Consider the following 17,803-nt stretch of genomic DNA (forward strand, 5'->3'; position numbering starts at 1 on the left):
TGGCATCCTAGTGAAATGCAACCACCTGTCACAGCGGATGCAAATGCATTTTAATCACAGCACTATGTAAATGCCCATCTTCCACCTTCCAATAATACAGTGTGGACAGCTTATAAATACTTTTTTTTTTTTCTTTCCATGCGAATAACTTTGTGTATCTCCAGTATGCCACGGAGCTATTTTGCATAAAGAAATTAGCAGTTATTTTCCACCCAAGCAGCATGTCCCTTCAGGTAAAAGATTTGATTTCCAGAACAATCTGTCAAAATGTTTTACATCATGTTGTGCTCCTTATATAGGTGATTTCTAAGTGCCATGCAAACACAAATGTTGAGTAAAGGAGAATTGGAAGCAATTCTTGAAGAGTTTAAGTTAGTACTAGCCAGCAGATTGTTTGTCCCACATCTTGTCCTGGATGAACAAACTGCTATTTATATAGCATCAGATTAACAAAAGTTCCTATTTGCAAAAGAACCCTATAGGATGCAAACTTAAAGGGCGGTATCATAACCTTGCACTTGGAGATGGGTATAAATCGCACCAACACAAGAATATATATACGAAAAGCAGGCACGATGTCCAAAAGCACCAATGTCCTTGACTGTCAAGAATTGAGTTTCTAAAATACAAGAAAGCAGCACAGTGATGGAACAGCTGTTTAGGAGCTGTAGTTATGTTAGGTTTCTGCTTAACCTTCTGCTCTGTTTGAAAACTGGGTATTGACTTTCACAGGGTTGTTTTTCACGCTACTTAATTTTACCTAAGTTTCATTATGAAATCAAAGATAAAGTCTAAATCATAATAACTCCTCTTGTGAGTTGACAAATGAGATGTTTACGCCAACACATGCTGTTTAGGAAAGCAGAGAGAAAAGAAAAAATGGAGGCAAGCTGGATGTTGTATAGAGAAGTGATATTTATATCTTTGGCATACAGCCACACAGGAGCTAAACGGTCATTTGATTGAGACATTTGACTGTAATGCAAAAGCACAGAGGGGGGTCTAGCACAGGTATCTGAGCAAGGCGTTCATGCATGAGCATATAAATCACTGAAGAGCAGAAGACGATTTTATGCTTTTTTTTTCACTTGGAGCCTTTCAATGTTACGCATGGAAAATAATTTGGAAGGGAGAGGGAACTGTATTCAAAGTTAATTAAGGCAGCTGTGCAGCTGGGGACAAAAAGAAAGGAGAGAAAAAATAACCTGCCATTTGTGAGTCACTGACTTGCCTCCATACGCCATGGCTTCTAAGAGCCACATTATCAATTGCCTACAGTTACGGTAGAAGGAAACCTTTCTTTTCCTTTGAGATTCATTATGTTAGAACTCATTCCTCTTGTTTCTTGTCAGTACAAATATTAATTAAGTTGTCATTTGCACAATATCAAATCCCAGAAGCCAAAGAAAAGATGTGAAGATGTGTATTTTGATCTCCCTCAAGCTAACTAAGAGCAGCAGATAATAATTTAGTTAATTCAATACATCTAATCAGAGCTAGGTAGAAGAAAATAACCAGGCAACAAACATCTGTGCTACAGAATTATGTAGGTTATTTCCCTCATACTCTGGATCTGGAGACTTCACCTATGTAAGGAATAGGGTGAAGCGTTTATGTAGGGTAAAGTGTTGGTAAGAGGTATTTTGAGAGCTCTTATTGAATACTGAGCAAAACACACAGTCCAAAAAACTGCTACATAACGTAGTTCCCAGTAAAAATATATACCCGGTAGACTTCGTATGTATTACTCACATCAGGCCAGCTAAACAAGAGGATTTACTTAACTGTGACATTGATTCTGCCAAACCTAGAGAAGCCCAGCGATGATTTCTGGCACTGTCCATGCTATAAATACATCCCTGCAGAGCTAGCCTTCAATCTGATCAATCCTGCCTCTCTGAAGCATGGAGAAGTGTCACGGACTTGTACTAAACCTGTTTAGTTCATCTTCCAGCACTTGTTTTTCTGCCACAGAAAGGAGTCTCCTCTAGAAAGCAGTTAATTCTGTCCTTTTGGTTTATCTTTGTGCCCTCTGTCTTCCTTTCTCAGAATTTATCACAACTTTCTTCTTACAGTAGTTCCCATGGTCCCAGTCTGCTGTAAATCGTGGTTCATAATTATCTCTGGAAAACATACATGTATAAATAGCTACCAGGAATAACTTATTTGTTTGTCGTAATGACAAAACTCATGCAAGGGACTAGCACTGTCAGTGCTACAGAACGATGGCTGCGAGGAAGGCCTCCCTGGCGATAAGCAACATTTTCCATGCTTCTGTGAAAGGAAACAAAGGCGCCTGCTGACTTATATTTATCCCTGCAGACACTTTTGACTAACTGCTAGGGCTTTTTGCTAAGAAGGGAATGTCTAACTCGAAGCACTGTATTTGTCATTTGTCTGGGTTTTGGAACAGTAGTAAATGCATGTATTCTTTTATATTTATTTCATCCACGGCAAGAGCAAACATCAAGGTTCTGTGAAGGCATGAAGTAGCGTGATCACCAGTTGAGAATCTGGCTGCAAACATACAGGTTTTATGCCTGTGTTGTAACAGACCCACTGTTATCTCTCAAGTGAACTATCAAGTATGGTGTTTGAGAGCTAGATGTGGCTCTGGGCAGCCTGGTCTGATGGTTGGCGACCCTGCACACAGCATGGGGGTTGAAACCAGATAATCATTGTGGTCCTTTTCAACCCAGACCATTCTATGATTTGAGAGGACACTACTTATGGAGGGGAACGCACAAAGGAGCATTTATGTGCAGTAATGGATAGTCAGCTTTAGAGCACAGAACTATATACTGAGAGCAACAGTTGATTGTGTTGTTTAACTGGCTTCATACCTAGCTTAGCATGGGGGGAAAAGGGCACTTCCTTCTAGACAGACATATGCATCCACATGAACAGATGTTTAATGACACGTGTTGTGTTAAAATGGCATTCTTGGCCCTTGCCTGTTGCTCGTTTGGTTGGGGAAAAAAAAAAAAGAGAGAGAATACAAATATTTGATTGCAAAGCTAGTTTATACAGCATAGTTTAAATATAAAGAAAAGATGTACATAATAAGAACAGAGTATATAACATATCCCTATAAAATTAAATAGGCATTCTTTTATTATCCTCTTGAAATATGCAGTAGCTAAATTTTAATTATGCAGTAGCTGTAGTTAAAATCCATATAATTTTTACATTTCACCTAACTTATGTTCCCATGTGTTTTGCAGTATGAGAAAATACCACAAATATTCTGTGCTTAGTGTAGGAAATACTGCAAAAAATGAAATCATGTGCAAAGGTTAGCTATATAGATTGAAACTGTGATGGAACTGTCTTAGAATACAGGCTCAGAATACATGATGGACGTTATCAAATAGCGTTTTAAACAACATTTTTATGTCAGAAACTCAGGTTCTTCTTTCTAATATGATATCAGCTCCTGCTTGAGGTTAAAAAAATACTGTACAAAAGCTTCACGTGACGTGTCTCAGCAATAAGTTGCCTGGTTGTCTACAGTAAATGAGATTACTCACTGGCTAAAAAACTATGACCTGCTGTGAGTGCATTCAACTTTGCTTGCCACTTATTTACACCACCTAAGGCTTTGTAATTTATATCTCATTTACAATTTCCTTGCAGTAGCTTGAATTCATGAGGGCTGAGTTCCCTATTGCCAGATGGTAAAGTCTGGTCGCACACCCTGGAAATCATTGACAGTAAAGGACCGTGATCGTCTCCTAAGAGTGGGACGACCAGGATTTCTCCCCTTAACCAAATTCAAATAAAGATCAGATCTTAGGAAGCGTGGATAGCTGTCTTGCTCCATCAGCCTGTAGACCGTATTTTGTGCTGCATCAAAGGTGGTAATGACGGGCTGTTCGATATTCTGACTTGTAACTTCTTTGGTTTTAAAGTCCAAGTTCACCTGGAGAATGAGGGAAAGAGTATTTGTTTAATGTGCAATAACACAATTCTTTTGTTGTCCATAGTAAAGATATTGTATGTTGGTGAAAGAGTTTTCTGATAAAAAGGACTTTGAATCCCTTGTATAACTCAATGTTAATGCCGTAGAATTAGCGTGTTCCTTTTCAGTTATGGCTGCCAGAAAGCCTGCACAAATGCGTCACTGATAAAATACCAGGTGAAATAAAACCAATACAGTTTGATATGGTATTATCTGATTAAAAGCAACTCACTCACAGCAATCTTGAAATAGCTGCTGCTGCCAAGTTTTGCATTCCCAGGCAAAGGCTGAACTCCCTCCTTTCCCATTTAGGATGCATGTAGAACTTTGTCTCATTAGAATTTACTAGTGTATATTTAAAATTTCTAGATGCTGTGTAGGGTTTTGATGGCAGGAGGGTGAGAAAATTCTAAGAATTAAAATATTAAAATAATCTGAGTGAGTTTCTGGAGGCTTTGGATATGTGGGAAGCCTATGAAAATGATCATTTATTCCACATGCTGGTGCATTCTTTCTGGGAAGATTTCACACAGAAATCATTGTGTTACTCTTGGTCAAAGTATGGCTTCCATACCCTGTTCCCTCCCCAGGTTTCCTCCTGCTCATCCTTTTGTTTGACAGTCTCAAGACATGGCAGTATTAGGGCCCGATGTCCTACCATAACTGCTCATAGATTGATCACTTAGCACTGATAAGTTCCAGCTCAAATAATTACAGAATCGTAGAATGGCTTGGGTTGGAAGGGATCTTAAAGATCATCCAGTTCCAGCACCCTGCCATAAGCATGGCTGCCAACCACTAGGCCAAATCTTGGGTTTTTCTTTTTATGTAAGGTCCACCCACTGAGATGCTGCAGGAGAAGGAGTAAAAAAGGCTGTAAGTTTTGAAAGTGGACCTAGAAAGCCAGGCTCCTGTCCTATCAAAAGTGGATCTGAATGTTATATATAAACTGCAGGAATTATGGGTGGAGATTGCACCTTTTTGTAATCCTTCTCTTAAAATGAGAATCACAGCTTTTCCACCTTTGTTACAGGGAAGTAGCAGTTGGGGTTTAACCTGTGCTATTCTGACAAGTTAAAGAGAATACAAGGGAAAGGGAGTATTGGGAAGTGACATATTTGATCTGCTCAACCTTGACAGAACTACAGGGAAATATAAGTCCAAAATGCCTACTGGGGAAGCTGAGCTTGATTTCGGTAAGGGTTCATCATCTCATTCCCAGAGCAGGCAAAAAAAAAAAAAAAAAAAAAAGTTCTTTTTGCTCATTTAAAATATGATTCCTTCATAACACGTTTCAGCAATATGAAGAAGTTGTAAATGTTAAGACTTTTTGCGCTACTATAGTAATAAAAAAAAGGCCTTAGCGTTAATTAGTATTGATATATCAACTTGTTTTCATCTGCGTCCTGTCAGTAACATAGCAAGAATGCTCAGCCAGAGCTTTGAGGATGGGGCACATTAATCATGAAAAATCTTTGCTGAAAACATTATCACTATCATTTAAGGGATATGTTTAATTTAGTAAATTCTTCTAGCCTCCTTCAGTCTTTTGGCTCATTTAAAACAAAAGCTTCTGAGTCTGAGCTGTGTAATCGTTTGACAAATATTTAAGATTTTAAGAGAATGGGAGAATTATTCTGTTGTTGTGGAAGCAGCATTAAATACAGACAGATAACACTTCTTCACAAATGCTAGCTGATATGTTTAATGGCAGCAGGAACATTTATCGTTGCTATTTTTCACTAAATTAACTGTGTTTGCTTATATATGTATATATGCATATATCCTGGATTTACAGACCAACAGGAATCTTTGATTCCCGTGATCTAATATTCAAACTCAGAGCTCTGTGCTTAGAAGAGCAATACAGAGTGGGTTTTGTAAGCGGGCTGGAGATGAATAAACTAAGCAGTTACTTCCAGGCTTCCTTCCAAAGCTTTGACATGTTAGATACAGTCTCCTTAAGTCAGTGACAACACAATTAATGGTTGTTACTGTTTCTGGACACACGCTTCTTCAAAGCAGATTTCATCAGATGCAGTGGTGGAAAACACTGTGTACACTGAAGAACGTTTTTACTGTACCTCTTTTGGAGCATCTTTCCGTATGAACATCTCATAAATGGTCTTAGCTTTTGGGAAAAGTTCATTTGTAGTTTTGCTTTTCTTGTAATCCTCACAAGCTATCCAGAACTCAATGTTCTCCTCACTGAACTCCGTTTTCAGAAATCTTGTGAAGGCATCCAATCCATCTACAGACAGCGATATTGAATTGTGTTAAATACATATATATATATATCCTTATCAGGCAACTGCTGATATCTTCAGGCAGTCTAAGCAGAGTCACAGAACTGGTTGGGCTCCCTTCAAATTACATTGCATCGTAGATCATTATTTTAAATTGCATAAAGGCTTTAAAATAACTGCATGCTATAACTCTCATGACAGAATTTTCATTACTGATTACCAAGACCTTAAGAATGTTATAAATGGAAGCAATCAAAACATCTGTATGTATCTGGAAGTGATGGAATTTGCTAAATATCAGATTGAATTAGGTTAGCCCAAATGCAATGAGAATCCCTGCTCACAAGTAGACAGACTCTCGATTCTCAAGAGTTTAAAACCACTGAGATTGTGGTTCTGGATGGATTTATCCGTCTGAAAGGGAGTACTAAGGATATGGACCAGAAATGATGCTCCTAAGCTAGTGACCTGATATCTCCAAACTTTTTAGATCTTCTGTAGTCCGCTTAAATGTCTTTTATTTTCCCAGAATTAACAGAAGAATAAAATGATCTAGCTCCAGTGTCACAGTCAACATTTAAATCAACATTTAAAGGATGACCTGGCTAAACTTTTTAATATGAAAACCAATGCACTCCACTAAGAGCAGTGTTTCCATAATGATCAGTTCACTCAAGTTCTGGTCTTCAGGCAAAGTCCCGATGCCAGTAGGTTGTCTGACTAAGTTCAGAATGAAACTTGCAGACGATGTACAAAGATACAGAATGATTTCCATGCAAACTCAGAGGTTTTTTTGCTATTTTTATCTTGAATAGAAAATTTGCTATTTTTATCTTGGATTAGAATTGAGAGGCATTTTCTTTCAAGTCCTGCCCTACTATAAGCTTATTTTAAGCCACGCATGGCTAGTTATCCCTAATAGAAAAATAATCACTATAAAATATTTAGGAACAAAGAGACTGTCACCTCATGAAAGAAGAACTAATAATACCAATAATAATGATAACACACAAAAAAAAATAGCCTTTACTATACAAGCTGTATAATAAGACTGGACAGGAACAACACGATACTGGGCAGAGGCCAAATGATGGATGAGATTGCCAGCAGATTTCCAACCGTTTTTTAAGAGTGCCATTTGGGATCTTTATGGTAATAGAGCAGTTAGCTCATCAGAACACAGCTCTGCTTTTTGACAATACTGAAAAAAATGTAGCCTAGAAAAGATAAGATAGCCTTCTGCTAATGCGAGTGAATAATGTTCTACATAATTGATGAGCATGCCACTATTATAATGGATTTTTCCAAGAGTCTGATTAGAATTCATACAGCAGAAAAGCATTTTATTCATTACAGAACAATTTAATTACCTTTGGCTGCCTTTTACTGGTTATTGCAGGAACTCTTCGCTTCCCATCACTTTGTCCAATAAAATACCAAGCTCAGAAGTTATTTTCAACTACTTTCAGTAGTTGACAGCACGCTGTAGCCTAAGCACATGAGCAGAGCAGAAACGCATGCTGCTATAAATGACCCAACGTACCTAATTTAGGTAACTGACAGATCTATTTAAGTGCACAACTGTGTTTTGTAATTTTCCATCAATTTTCCACCAACATAGTCTTCGGGAAGAGAAGAAAAGAGTACTAACCTTTCTGGGAAAGCAGTTTGTCAAAAGATTCACCCCACTTCATTGCTTCCTCAGGAGACACACTGCGTAAGAAACAAAATATGGTTTTGTGGAACTGTGCATACTATGTATTCGTCAAGCTATTTTGATATGCTATCCATTACTATTATTGCTCTGGACCATTTCACAAAGTGGTAAGAAGTGTAGGAGCTCTATCACAGACTTCAGAAGCATAGAGTATGATGTTTTCTGACCCTTTCCTGAAGAGTTGCCTTTTTTTTTTTTTTTACCTTCTGATTAAAAGATTTTTCTTTTAATGTTTATGTTGTTCTTCTGTGAGGAATCTTTGAGGAAACAGAGGTGATGCAGTATGGCAAAACTCACAAGGGAAGCAGGTCGGTCACCCAGTTAATCATAGAAAATACTCTTGCAGAGCTGTGGTTCTGAGGCTGCATTACCACAGCCTATTTGTAATGAAGTACGGGAAGTTGAATAGGCTGAAGCCGGAGCTGTAGTGGTATGGTTTAGGTGATAGTTTTCTAGGGTATTAGCACATACAGCCCGGTTTGTTCACCAGAAACATGTTTCAGATGTCACGTTATTCCGAGATGCTGCACTCGGTTTATAAAACTCTACATATTCTTCATCATCTGGGCCAAGTTACGTGTATTTCTCAATTATTTCCAATATTCTGTCTTAGAGAACTATACAGGTAGGAAAAAAACAATGATTTTATTCTTCCAAATAAAATTTTCAGGAGCCTCTTTCTTTCTGTGCTGTGTAGGTTGTCCCTGCACAACACACACACACCGGGACAATACAGGAATTGGCATAAGGCTGGCATTAACTTTATCATGCCAGGACTACGCCTTAGCTCTAAGTCTGAAGGTGAAGAACGAATATTTACTTTTAGCACCATTTTCATTTGGTGACAGCTTTGTACTCCGAGAGTGGCAATGTCTCCATTAAAGCAGCTTGTCCGGGGTTAGTTGATAGTGGAGCTGAGAACCAGAAGAACTTGTTCTGCATTGAACACTTTTGGAAATGATGCCTCTTTCCTGCCCCAGGCTCACATTTTTTCTGCTGCCTGATTTACGTAGCTTGGGCTCCCTTGGCAAAATCTGTAGTCACATGAATTTCAGACGAAGGGAAATTCCAATGACTATGAGAGGGAATTTAAGCCAGCAGTGCTCTTGGTTTTGTATAAAAAGTAAAAGGAGGGTTTTTATTTTATACTTTTACAGGTGTCATGTGTCTCCTATGAAGTCATTGCTTATAGGAATGAAATTCTTAGCTAGGGAGAGACAAACAGTTCTCAAGGCGTACAAATAATGGAGAACCGAGATGTGAAAAATGAACGTAGGCCAATAAAGCAGGGGAATCCTGGAGTCAGGGAAAGGAAGGCCTTGCTCCCTCACGGAGCCTTTTAATTATGGGAAGTACAAGGAGTGCAGTTCTCTGAACTGTGTGTGCTTGTACATCTGGGAACAGTGGGTTACTACAGCCACAGAAATGAAACTGGTAATGGTGAAAGATAAGCCCTGACAGCTTCAGAGCACATACACAGCCCAACAGTGCACAGAATGCTGGAGGGGTTCTTTGCTGGGAACTCCTAGTGTGATTTCTTCATTTTCTTTCAGAAAGAAAGTAGCTTCACAGATCCCCAAGACATTGACACACCAGGGAGCGCTGCCTTAACAAAGAGAAACCAGAACCTGGGTATGAAATACCCGGCAGTAATCAGCCACCCAAATAAAAATGAGCATTGAAAAGGTATCACCTGCCTACAGGTGGCGTGGAGGCTGTGCTTTCTCATTGTAGGTACAGTCTTAGCCCAGTTTTATGTGTCTGGAACTGAGGAACTGAAAAAGGTTGTTGGCAACACTCCTTTACCTTTGTTCATAGCTTCAAGATCTTTTAAGTGAACTGCAGAGCCACTAAATTAAGCAGAACAGCTTAAAATCTGTTATCCCGGGAGCCGTATGATTTCCTTCTAAACAGTAATTTTTCACCTCCATTTCTGAGTAAATTCTTGCTTGGGATAGCCAGTGAACTAAGAAAAATGCTGTTGGCATGAGTAAACATTTTTATGCACGTGTGGGCAACAATCTGCACGTAGTGGTGTGAAAACACTACTGGTGAGTTCCCCTGTTCCATGCCAGATAATTCTATACTATCTGCATGCTTGAGTTAGACAGCCAACTTTAGATGAAACAGATTTTGAAAGTATTACTCTCTGCCAGGTCTGAATGCACACACACACACATGCAGGAAATGTCCTGGGTCACACCGACACTTCCTAGAAGGAATCCCCATCGTCTCTGCCTTTTATAACGCCTACCTTGGTGCTTTTGTCAAGTTAGTCGGTTTACCGAGATGTTCAGCTTCGTGTAATTCAGATTTCTGCAGGAGAAGGCTCAGTCTGTTTCTCTTCTGCTTTGCTCTACAACAGAGTTCAAGTAGCTTTTAAGTCAACTTTGTTCAAAGGTTTTTTCCAGGCATTCTCTTTGGCTAACAACTCTACCTCTGCACCACAGATCCACAGAGGTTCACCTACACTAACATTCCTATTGCTTCTCCTATTTATATTATTCACGTTAACGAATTCCTTCTTCAGACATTAACATGAATTGCATATGAAGCACTAGCAAACTGAAAATCTTTTTGTTTTCAATACGTTTTCCACTAATTTTGAAGGAGAAGGGTGAAGTCTCCTACTAGGAACATGAACACAGCTCATGAACGCATGAAACACTTGGCTCAGCATCTTCTACTTTTAACGTTCTGCAAAGAAAAAAGGAAGCAGTGCTTCCTCACACTTGAAGTCTTTACAAAGAATATTTTCCAGGCTTTAAAAAGCATTTTTCAGAACTTTGTGAAACCTCCCCTTCTCGTTCACTTAGTTTATTATTTATTTGTTTCTTGTGCTTAAAAACAGTTTCCTTGTTGAATGAATATTTCATGCCTACAATTCCCAGGCTTGCGGCTCAGCAGTTTTCACATACGCTGGTCAAAACTAGCAAGATCTGCACCCTAAATTCACACCCACGAGCTATGTTGGAAGAATCCTCTGCGTAAACAACACTCAAAGTGTCAGCATGACCTTAAAACTTACCCGGGCTTGCTTGCTTTATTTGGCTCCTCTTTAACTGTTGGTTTCATGACTTTGTAATAGGATTTATCCTTCGAAGCAGAGATGTTCAGCTGAGGGAACAAAAGAAGCGGGTTCTCCATCTTCTAAAAAAGCTTCCCAGTTTCACAGAGCTCTTCTTTAGCTTCCTCACAGCGGTTTCATCTGTATAAGCAGTGCTCTCAGCAAGGCGTGCTCAATGCTGTCTCGGGCTGGGTTCCCCCAATTGGCTGCAGAACGGTTTGCAGAGCAGGTAGTGGGAAGGAGGAGGTTCACCACCTTGGCTGTCACTGCAGCTGCACGCACACAGGACTTAGAGTAGAGTTCTGCTTTTACAGTCGTCATTTCAGGAAGTGAGATTACAACTTTGCAAAATGGCCGCTGCTCATAGGGACGAACGCAGCCCTATGCAGAGCTCCATGGTTCTGTGCTGGTGGAACTCCACCTTCTAGAATAATTAGGATGATGCCTCCGCCTCCTCCCAGAAATGTGTGAGAAGTGTGTATGGCTCCTCTAAAATGAGCCTTAATGAGAATCACTTTGTAGTACAGGATGGGTAACGTTACCCTTAAGCTCCTAGAAGAACTTCCAGCTGACCTTAAATTGCCTTCTGCAACCTCCGGTGCCGTATGCTGAACACAAAGTTAGCCCTACCTGCAGCATGCTAACTGGAAGCTCAGCATTGCTGAGGCTGCCCTGCAGGAGCCTGATGAAGCTGTGGGTGATGGAATATTTCTGTAAGCAGAGATTTTGATTTTTGCACCGTTTTTCAGAAGTGGTGAACGCCTACTTCTAATTTCAAGCTTGTCCACTTACAGCTTCTCGTTTATCTTTTGTATCTGTGGCTTTATTTTCACTCACAATCTCCCAGCCTGGGTAAAAACACTTTCAGCACACACACATACCTACATACACAAAAAAAGTGATTTATTCTCATTTTGACACTGAACAACCAAACATTTCTTACTTCAGTTTGCATGACCTCAGTGTGCTAATTTCTTAGGCTAATTGTCACAAATTAGCTCTTAATGCACACGCTTGTTCTTGGTTAGATTTCTCACTCTAGTGCAATTTGTGTTGGAAATGCCACAGGAATAATAAATCCACCAAAGAAACCACTGTTAGTTGAATAAGAGGTTGGGAAAGAGCAACTGGCGTGATGGTCCCAGAGAAAGTCTCCTTGCTATTTAGCTAAGTGGTACCGGAGTTCATTGAGTCTTCCTCTTCTTAGCACCGGTGGCTCATTCTGATAACCCAGATAAGATACCTGGCCTTGAGGAGAAGGCATGACCTCATCCCCTTCCCATAACGTCGGCCAGTTCTGTGCACTCACTGACACGCTGCTAAGTTCAGGTCCTACCATGTGGGAAGGTCCTACCATACCTTCCTTGTGGCTGCAGGGCTGAGGAGGAGGAGGGGAAGCACTCAGAGTCCAAAGGATTTAGAAAAATCTGCTGCTGCAACTCCAAATTCCTGAAATATTACTCTAGATATGTATGTACTGATCTTGGTGTTTTAAAAAGGAACAGAGAAAAAGCACTCTGCATTACCTCTGTGACACACATTTTAAAATCAGGCTGAATGGAAAATATTCAGTGCAACACTGCTTTCTGTAGCCTGAGCACCTTTGAGAAGAAGGGTTATGGTTTTAAACTGCATTTTCAGTTTCAGAGCAGGCTTATGTATCATATCCTGCCTATTGAGAACTCTTTAACCACAGCTATCTTTAGTAACACGTTCTGCCTTTTGCCAATCAGTAAAAAATAAACAGAGAATGCATTATTTTATTTCACTTTTCCTTAACGGAGGTGCTCACGTGAAATCTTTTTTCTCCCAGCTTTTACAGCTCTGGGATGCTAAGTGCTGATCAGTGTCAGTGCATGCCCGAAGGCCTTGTCCAGTCCACTCCTACATGACTCCAAAGCAAACGATGCTTCTTGAAATATGGCTGTGTGACAGTGGTATCAGTCCAAAGGCAGCACTGTGGTGTGCATCTCCTGAAAGAAAATACAGAATCACTGCAATCAATCTTTCTCTCTGTCTCTCTCTTTTTTTTTTTTTTTAATTTTAATTTCTCCATTAAAAGAAAGCTAATATTAAACCCCGTCCCTGAAGTAGCCAAATGACATTAAAAGTCAGCCTGTGTTTTGTCAGCGATGGTGCTGGTGCTAATAAGCATTTCTGTTTTGCACTGCAGGCTGCAGTTGTTATAGCAACGGTATTAATGACCCCGTAAATGCTTCTGGGCTGGTTTATATACTGCAAGATGACGAGCTAGAAAAGCGAGCACGTTATTTTCAGCCAGCAAAAACAGACCTGGAATATTATGTTATTATGACATGACTCCAGCCTTAGAAAGCTGTGAAGAAATTCAGGATGAGGACTGATGTCTTAATTAGCAACCATTTATCTGGCCTCTGAAATGTATTTGCAAACCTTTCGCAGATAATTGAATAGAACGTGTATTTTCAGGAGTACCTTTACTTGACACAGACGGCAAAATTGAATAGATCACAGAGTGCAAGATGGAAAGCACGGATCTCTTTGGGCCTATTCCTCAGCTGAAATGTCTCTGCACAGTCTGCTGTAAGGGCTTGGTAGGGATCCAGCTCAGCTGGCCATTAAGTCGTGCTTGAGTTAGGTGGAACCGAGAGCTCCTAACTGAGCTCAGCTCAGTGCTGGGAACTCAAAGACAACCAGAAGTGCTTCTTTCTAAGCCACTCCAACGCATCTTTCTTCAAACATGTTTTATTGCTGGCCCGGTATGTGCAAACCTGGCCACCTTCGCATCCATGCTTGTGTTCCAGCGTTGCCCAGGCTTCTCCAAAACCAAGCTCTGCCATCATTCTTACTCAATCCCTTTCCACCAGCTGTATGCCTTCTGTGGAGTTATGTTTATTTTCTGCTGAAGGGAAGCGATACCCATCTCTAAGCCAAGAAAAGAAAGCAGCAGTGTCCTCACTGTCCTCTAAAGGGTAAGCACGGTACAAATCTTCACTGAGAAACATGGGCTGTGAAAACGTGCTTCCATGTTTCTCCTTATTGCTGGGGTATTTAAAGAATGGAAAATGAAAACTACATCTTTTGGATGAATTAACACATCAAAAATAACTCTGTGACTCCTCTGAAACACCTCAACGTTTATCACTCATCAGTATCTATTGCCTACCTGCTATTGGAAACCGTAATTGGAACTACGATTTAATAATACCATGATCCAATGCATTGTTATTTTGAACCAGTGCCAGAGGGAAAGAACTTCGTTGTACGCTCCAAGTGGAGGAGTTTGCAGTCTGCTACTGCTCTGTGAACGTCTTCACTGGGGAGCTTAAAAGATTCATCATGGTGGAGGAATTTGGCACGTGAGGTACTTCCGAGGCAGTGGAAGAGAACCATTACATCTACGCATAGCTCACATTACAAAACCTTTTGCTGCTGCCGCTTAAAAGGAAGGAAACACAATTGCATTGCAGTAGATATGCATCACCGAAAACACAAACAGAATGCTTTGCACGTGTGCTCCATCAGACAGGAGTGCCCAGAGAATTTCATAAGGCATCTGCGATGAAATATCAAACTCGGGGCAGGCTTGGGAACCTCTGTTGTTTCAGCACGACTTCTGCTATGAAAAATGTTCTCATCCGCGCCGGGCTAAACCTATTATTTCATCTTTTGAAAGGCCAAAATAAGAAAGTGAGTCTGCAAAGTTCTCAGCAGCATTCATTTCCTGCCTGCCCCGTGGCTCCACGGCCTGCATCTCTGATTAGCTCTATTTACATAGTGCATACATCACTGTCACAATTAATCTGCAGGAAGCTGGTTTCCCAGCTGAACCGCTCCGTGTTTACAGCTGGCTTTCCACAAGTGTATTGCAGTGACATCAGCACTCATCAGACGGTCGTGTTTTAATGCCCAGCTTCCGGAAGCGCTCACCTTGGATGCTCTTACACATCTTAAAATGTGTTTTTTCTTCCCGGTGTATATCCACAGGAAATGTTGAAGGCGGGAATGTACTGTAAATGCTGCCCAAAGTATCTGACGGGAATTAGGTCTTTCTTACAGAAACCCATATGGGTTGTCCGTGTGATGACCTTCTTGTTTTTTATTGGCCCGTGCTAACGGTGCAAGCGATGGCACATACTGGGCTGAGCGTTTTCTGCTCCTTCTGTGAAAGGTGTGGGAAAACAGAATGGAGAAACTATGGCTTAGTAACCTCCTGCTAGAAAGCAGCGAGCCCTGGTCCGCAGGCTGTAAGTCAGGAGATCAAATTCCCTACAGCAGACAAGGGAGCGTAATCCCTTTTCTCACACTTGAGTCCACTGTCAGTAAACTACTGTGTGGCTCAAGCAGAGCCCTCAGGTGTTAGAGGTTAGCATAGAGTTGTAGAACGGCTGGAGCTGGAAGGCCATTTGGTCCCACTCCCTGCACTGAGCAGGGACACCCGCAGCTCCATCAGTGCTCAGAGCCCATCCAGCCTGACCTTGGCTGTCCGCAGGGATGGGGCACTGCTACCTCTATAGGCAACCTGTGCCACTGCCTCACTGCCCTTACTGGAAAAACCTTCCTTATATCCAATCTAAATCTCACTGCTTTCCCACTCCTATGATTTGGGGATATCTCCAAGACACCTGCAGCACAGGTGGAACTACTGGGCCAGGCGTTGTCCATAACACAGAACTAAGGAGACTGTGAGGAGCATTTCGTATTTAAACAACAGCTCTGCAGGGAAGAAGGCTGCTGCAGGGCTGGGAGGGCAGTCAAAATGGGTCCTGAAAGTCATACCTTAGGTATTCAGGATGGAATGAGAAGGATGTCTAATTGCAAAGCCACCCTTGACGGTTGCAGAGCTGCACTGTGTGCTCCCTCTCTCAGTATCAGTCCACACGGATACAGACACGCAGACTTTTGCTTATTTAAAGCACAGCTAAGATTTTTGCAGTACAAATGGTTTCTTCTTCCTAAAGGTGCACTGTTCTGATGTCCTGATTTAGCTGCTGGTGTCAGGGTTTAAAAGCTAGTATAGTGCATTGCTGATGGTACGTTGTAGATACGAGCAACCACTCTTCACCTTGTACTCTAGCAGCTGTATGTACTTCTTGGATTCCCCATTTCCACCCTTGCTGTTGTGTGCATGGCAAATTACCTTACCACCCGGGCGCTGCCTGGCTTTTAGCCCACGTCAGGGTGTGCTTTGTTATTATCATAACTTTTCTGAACGCTGATGATGCCATCCTGTTATTTCAACATCGATTTCTAAACCCAATCCCCATCTGGTCCCGCCTGACGGCCCTGCCTTTCTCTTGTCTGAGTTTCCCCGCCGCATTTAGAAGAACTGTAATTGCAAAAGTAAGTTTTGCAAAGATTGCAAAGGATGCTTCCTCAAAATGGAGGCAGTGTGATACTTTCAGTATGCGCAGCAGGAAGCGAGCTATTCCAGTCCCTTTGTTGAGGAAAAACAGGTGGTCATTTGTCAGTTTACCCCGTCCATTTGATAAGCGTAGCTAATAATTCTGCCATTTCTGGAGCCACCAAATCTAATAGAAATACCGTATCTGTTGCAAATTGGCCCCGATTGCCCGAGGATGGGAATTGTTAAGTCTAGAGCTCGTCTTTGTGGCGTTTATGAAATAATTTCCATTCTGGTTCACAGCGGCCACACGCTATTTTTATAATTCATAGCCAAGACCTGCAGACTGCTTTACTGCATCCACGTGTGCCTTTCGCCTCCTAACTCCATACGCTGCCACTGAGGCTAAGTAAGGCTTGCTTTTTCAAGTTCGACAGCTTTGCCTCCTGATGACCAGATTACGCCCAAAAGAAAGGTGAGAACAGCCGTAGGGTCTCAGTGCCCACGATGCCCCTGGGGAAGGGGCAGGAAGAGCCACAGCTGTCCCCGTGCTCCCTCTGTTGGAACAACTCTGCCATGTCCTTTCTCCTTCAGAAAAAGGACCTCAACAGCCCTGCGTGGGCTGATTGGAAAGACCACCACAGCTCTGCTGGGCTCTCCTAGCGTGCTGCGGGCCCAACATGGCAGCCTGGATGGCTCTGCCCTATGCAATGGCTCTGCCCTATGTGATGGCTCTGTCCTATGTGATGATGGCTCTCTCAAGGCTCCATCACTTGGTATTTCCTTGCCATGCAGTATTCCCGTGTTGCCTGATGTTATTGCCATGCTCAGAGCTCGGGAAAAAAACGATCAGTACTACAGAAACCTTCTGTCCCTGCTGAGAACTGACAGAGCACTCTTCCCTAACGCCTGCCCAGCCTGCACGTTTTGCTTCTGATAACGCACAGCTCTCCTGATCGCCCTCTCCCACTGACAGCCCCATCAATAAAACCCCCTGCTTGCACTGAGGGCACGCACGTCATTTGTTCTTTTGTTTCTGCTGCTTTCATGGCAGGACGGTGCAGACGTGGCAAAACACACAGATTGCTCCTGATGTTTGTACCTGGGGTCATTTTCTAGTCACCGAGCGCGTGCGGGAACCTGCATAATCTCAGCTGCAAAAATAACAGATGGGCTTTGAGCTGGGGTCCTTTTATGGCTGCTGAAGAAACGTGTGTCACTGCTCCGCCTCTGTGGTTGCTGTGCTGTATTCATTTAGTGATGGTTATCTGAGCAGAGCTGAAAGCAAGGAGCCCTAACCCCATCCCTGGGGCAGAGCCAGGGCAGGCACTTCAAAGTAAAACGCCAGGCTCAAACCTGCAGCAAGTGGAGGAAAAGCTCCTGCACACCATTGAGCCTCTCTATAGTCTCTCCAGCTCCTGCAAAATGCATTTTCAGGTGACTTCCTTATCTGAACCTCCTGCTTATCATCCCTTTGGGGCAGTTAAGA

The 17,803-nt window shown here is 41.8% G+C and overlaps 2 protein-coding genes across 20 annotated transcripts in view; one reads left to right on the forward strand and one right to left on the reverse strand.

Annotated features, from left to right (window-relative positions):
- RGS4 (regulator of G-protein signaling 4) overlaps nt 1-17,803 on the forward strand; it is a 126,113-nt gene that overhangs the window by 88,874 nt on the left and 19,436 nt on the right. The window lies entirely within an intron of this gene.
- Nucleotides 3,005-11,275, reverse strand: RGS18 (regulator of G-protein signaling 18). The gene is made up of 5 exons (NM_001257327.2): nt 10,953-11,275; nt 10,179-10,280; nt 7,859-7,920; nt 6,046-6,212; nt 3,005-3,922 (listed from the first exon to the last, which is right to left on the reverse strand). The coding sequence occupies exons 1-5, from the start codon at nt 11,069-11,071 to the stop codon at nt 3,665-3,667; spliced, it is 708 nt and encodes a 235-aa protein (NP_001244256.1). The 5' UTR covers nt 11,072-11,275; the 3' UTR covers nt 3,005-3,664.

This window comes from Gallus gallus, chromosome 8 (genome assembly GCF_016699485.2).
Source record: "Gallus gallus isolate bGalGal1 chromosome 8, bGalGal1.mat.broiler.GRCg7b, whole genome shotgun sequence".
Taxonomy (NCBI): Eukaryota; Metazoa; Chordata; class Aves; order Galliformes; family Phasianidae; genus Gallus; species Gallus gallus.

What these genes read in the sequence shown, in the direction of transcription:
- RGS18 (NM_001257327.2), bottom strand. Translation starts at nt 11,071, where the DNA reads ATGGAGAACCCGCTTCTTTTGTTCCCTCAGCTGAACATCTCTGCTTCG. An exon ending in AACTTGACAAAAGCACCAAG is followed by an intron (nt 7,921 to 10,178) that starts GTAGGCGTTATA and finishes TTTCTTACGCAG; the next exon opens with TGTGTCTCCTGAGGAAGCAA. An exon ending in GGAAAGATGCTCCAAAAGAG is followed by an intron (nt 3,923 to 6,045) that starts GTACAGTAAAAA and finishes CTCATTCTCCAG; the next exon opens with GTGAACTTGGACTTTAAAAC.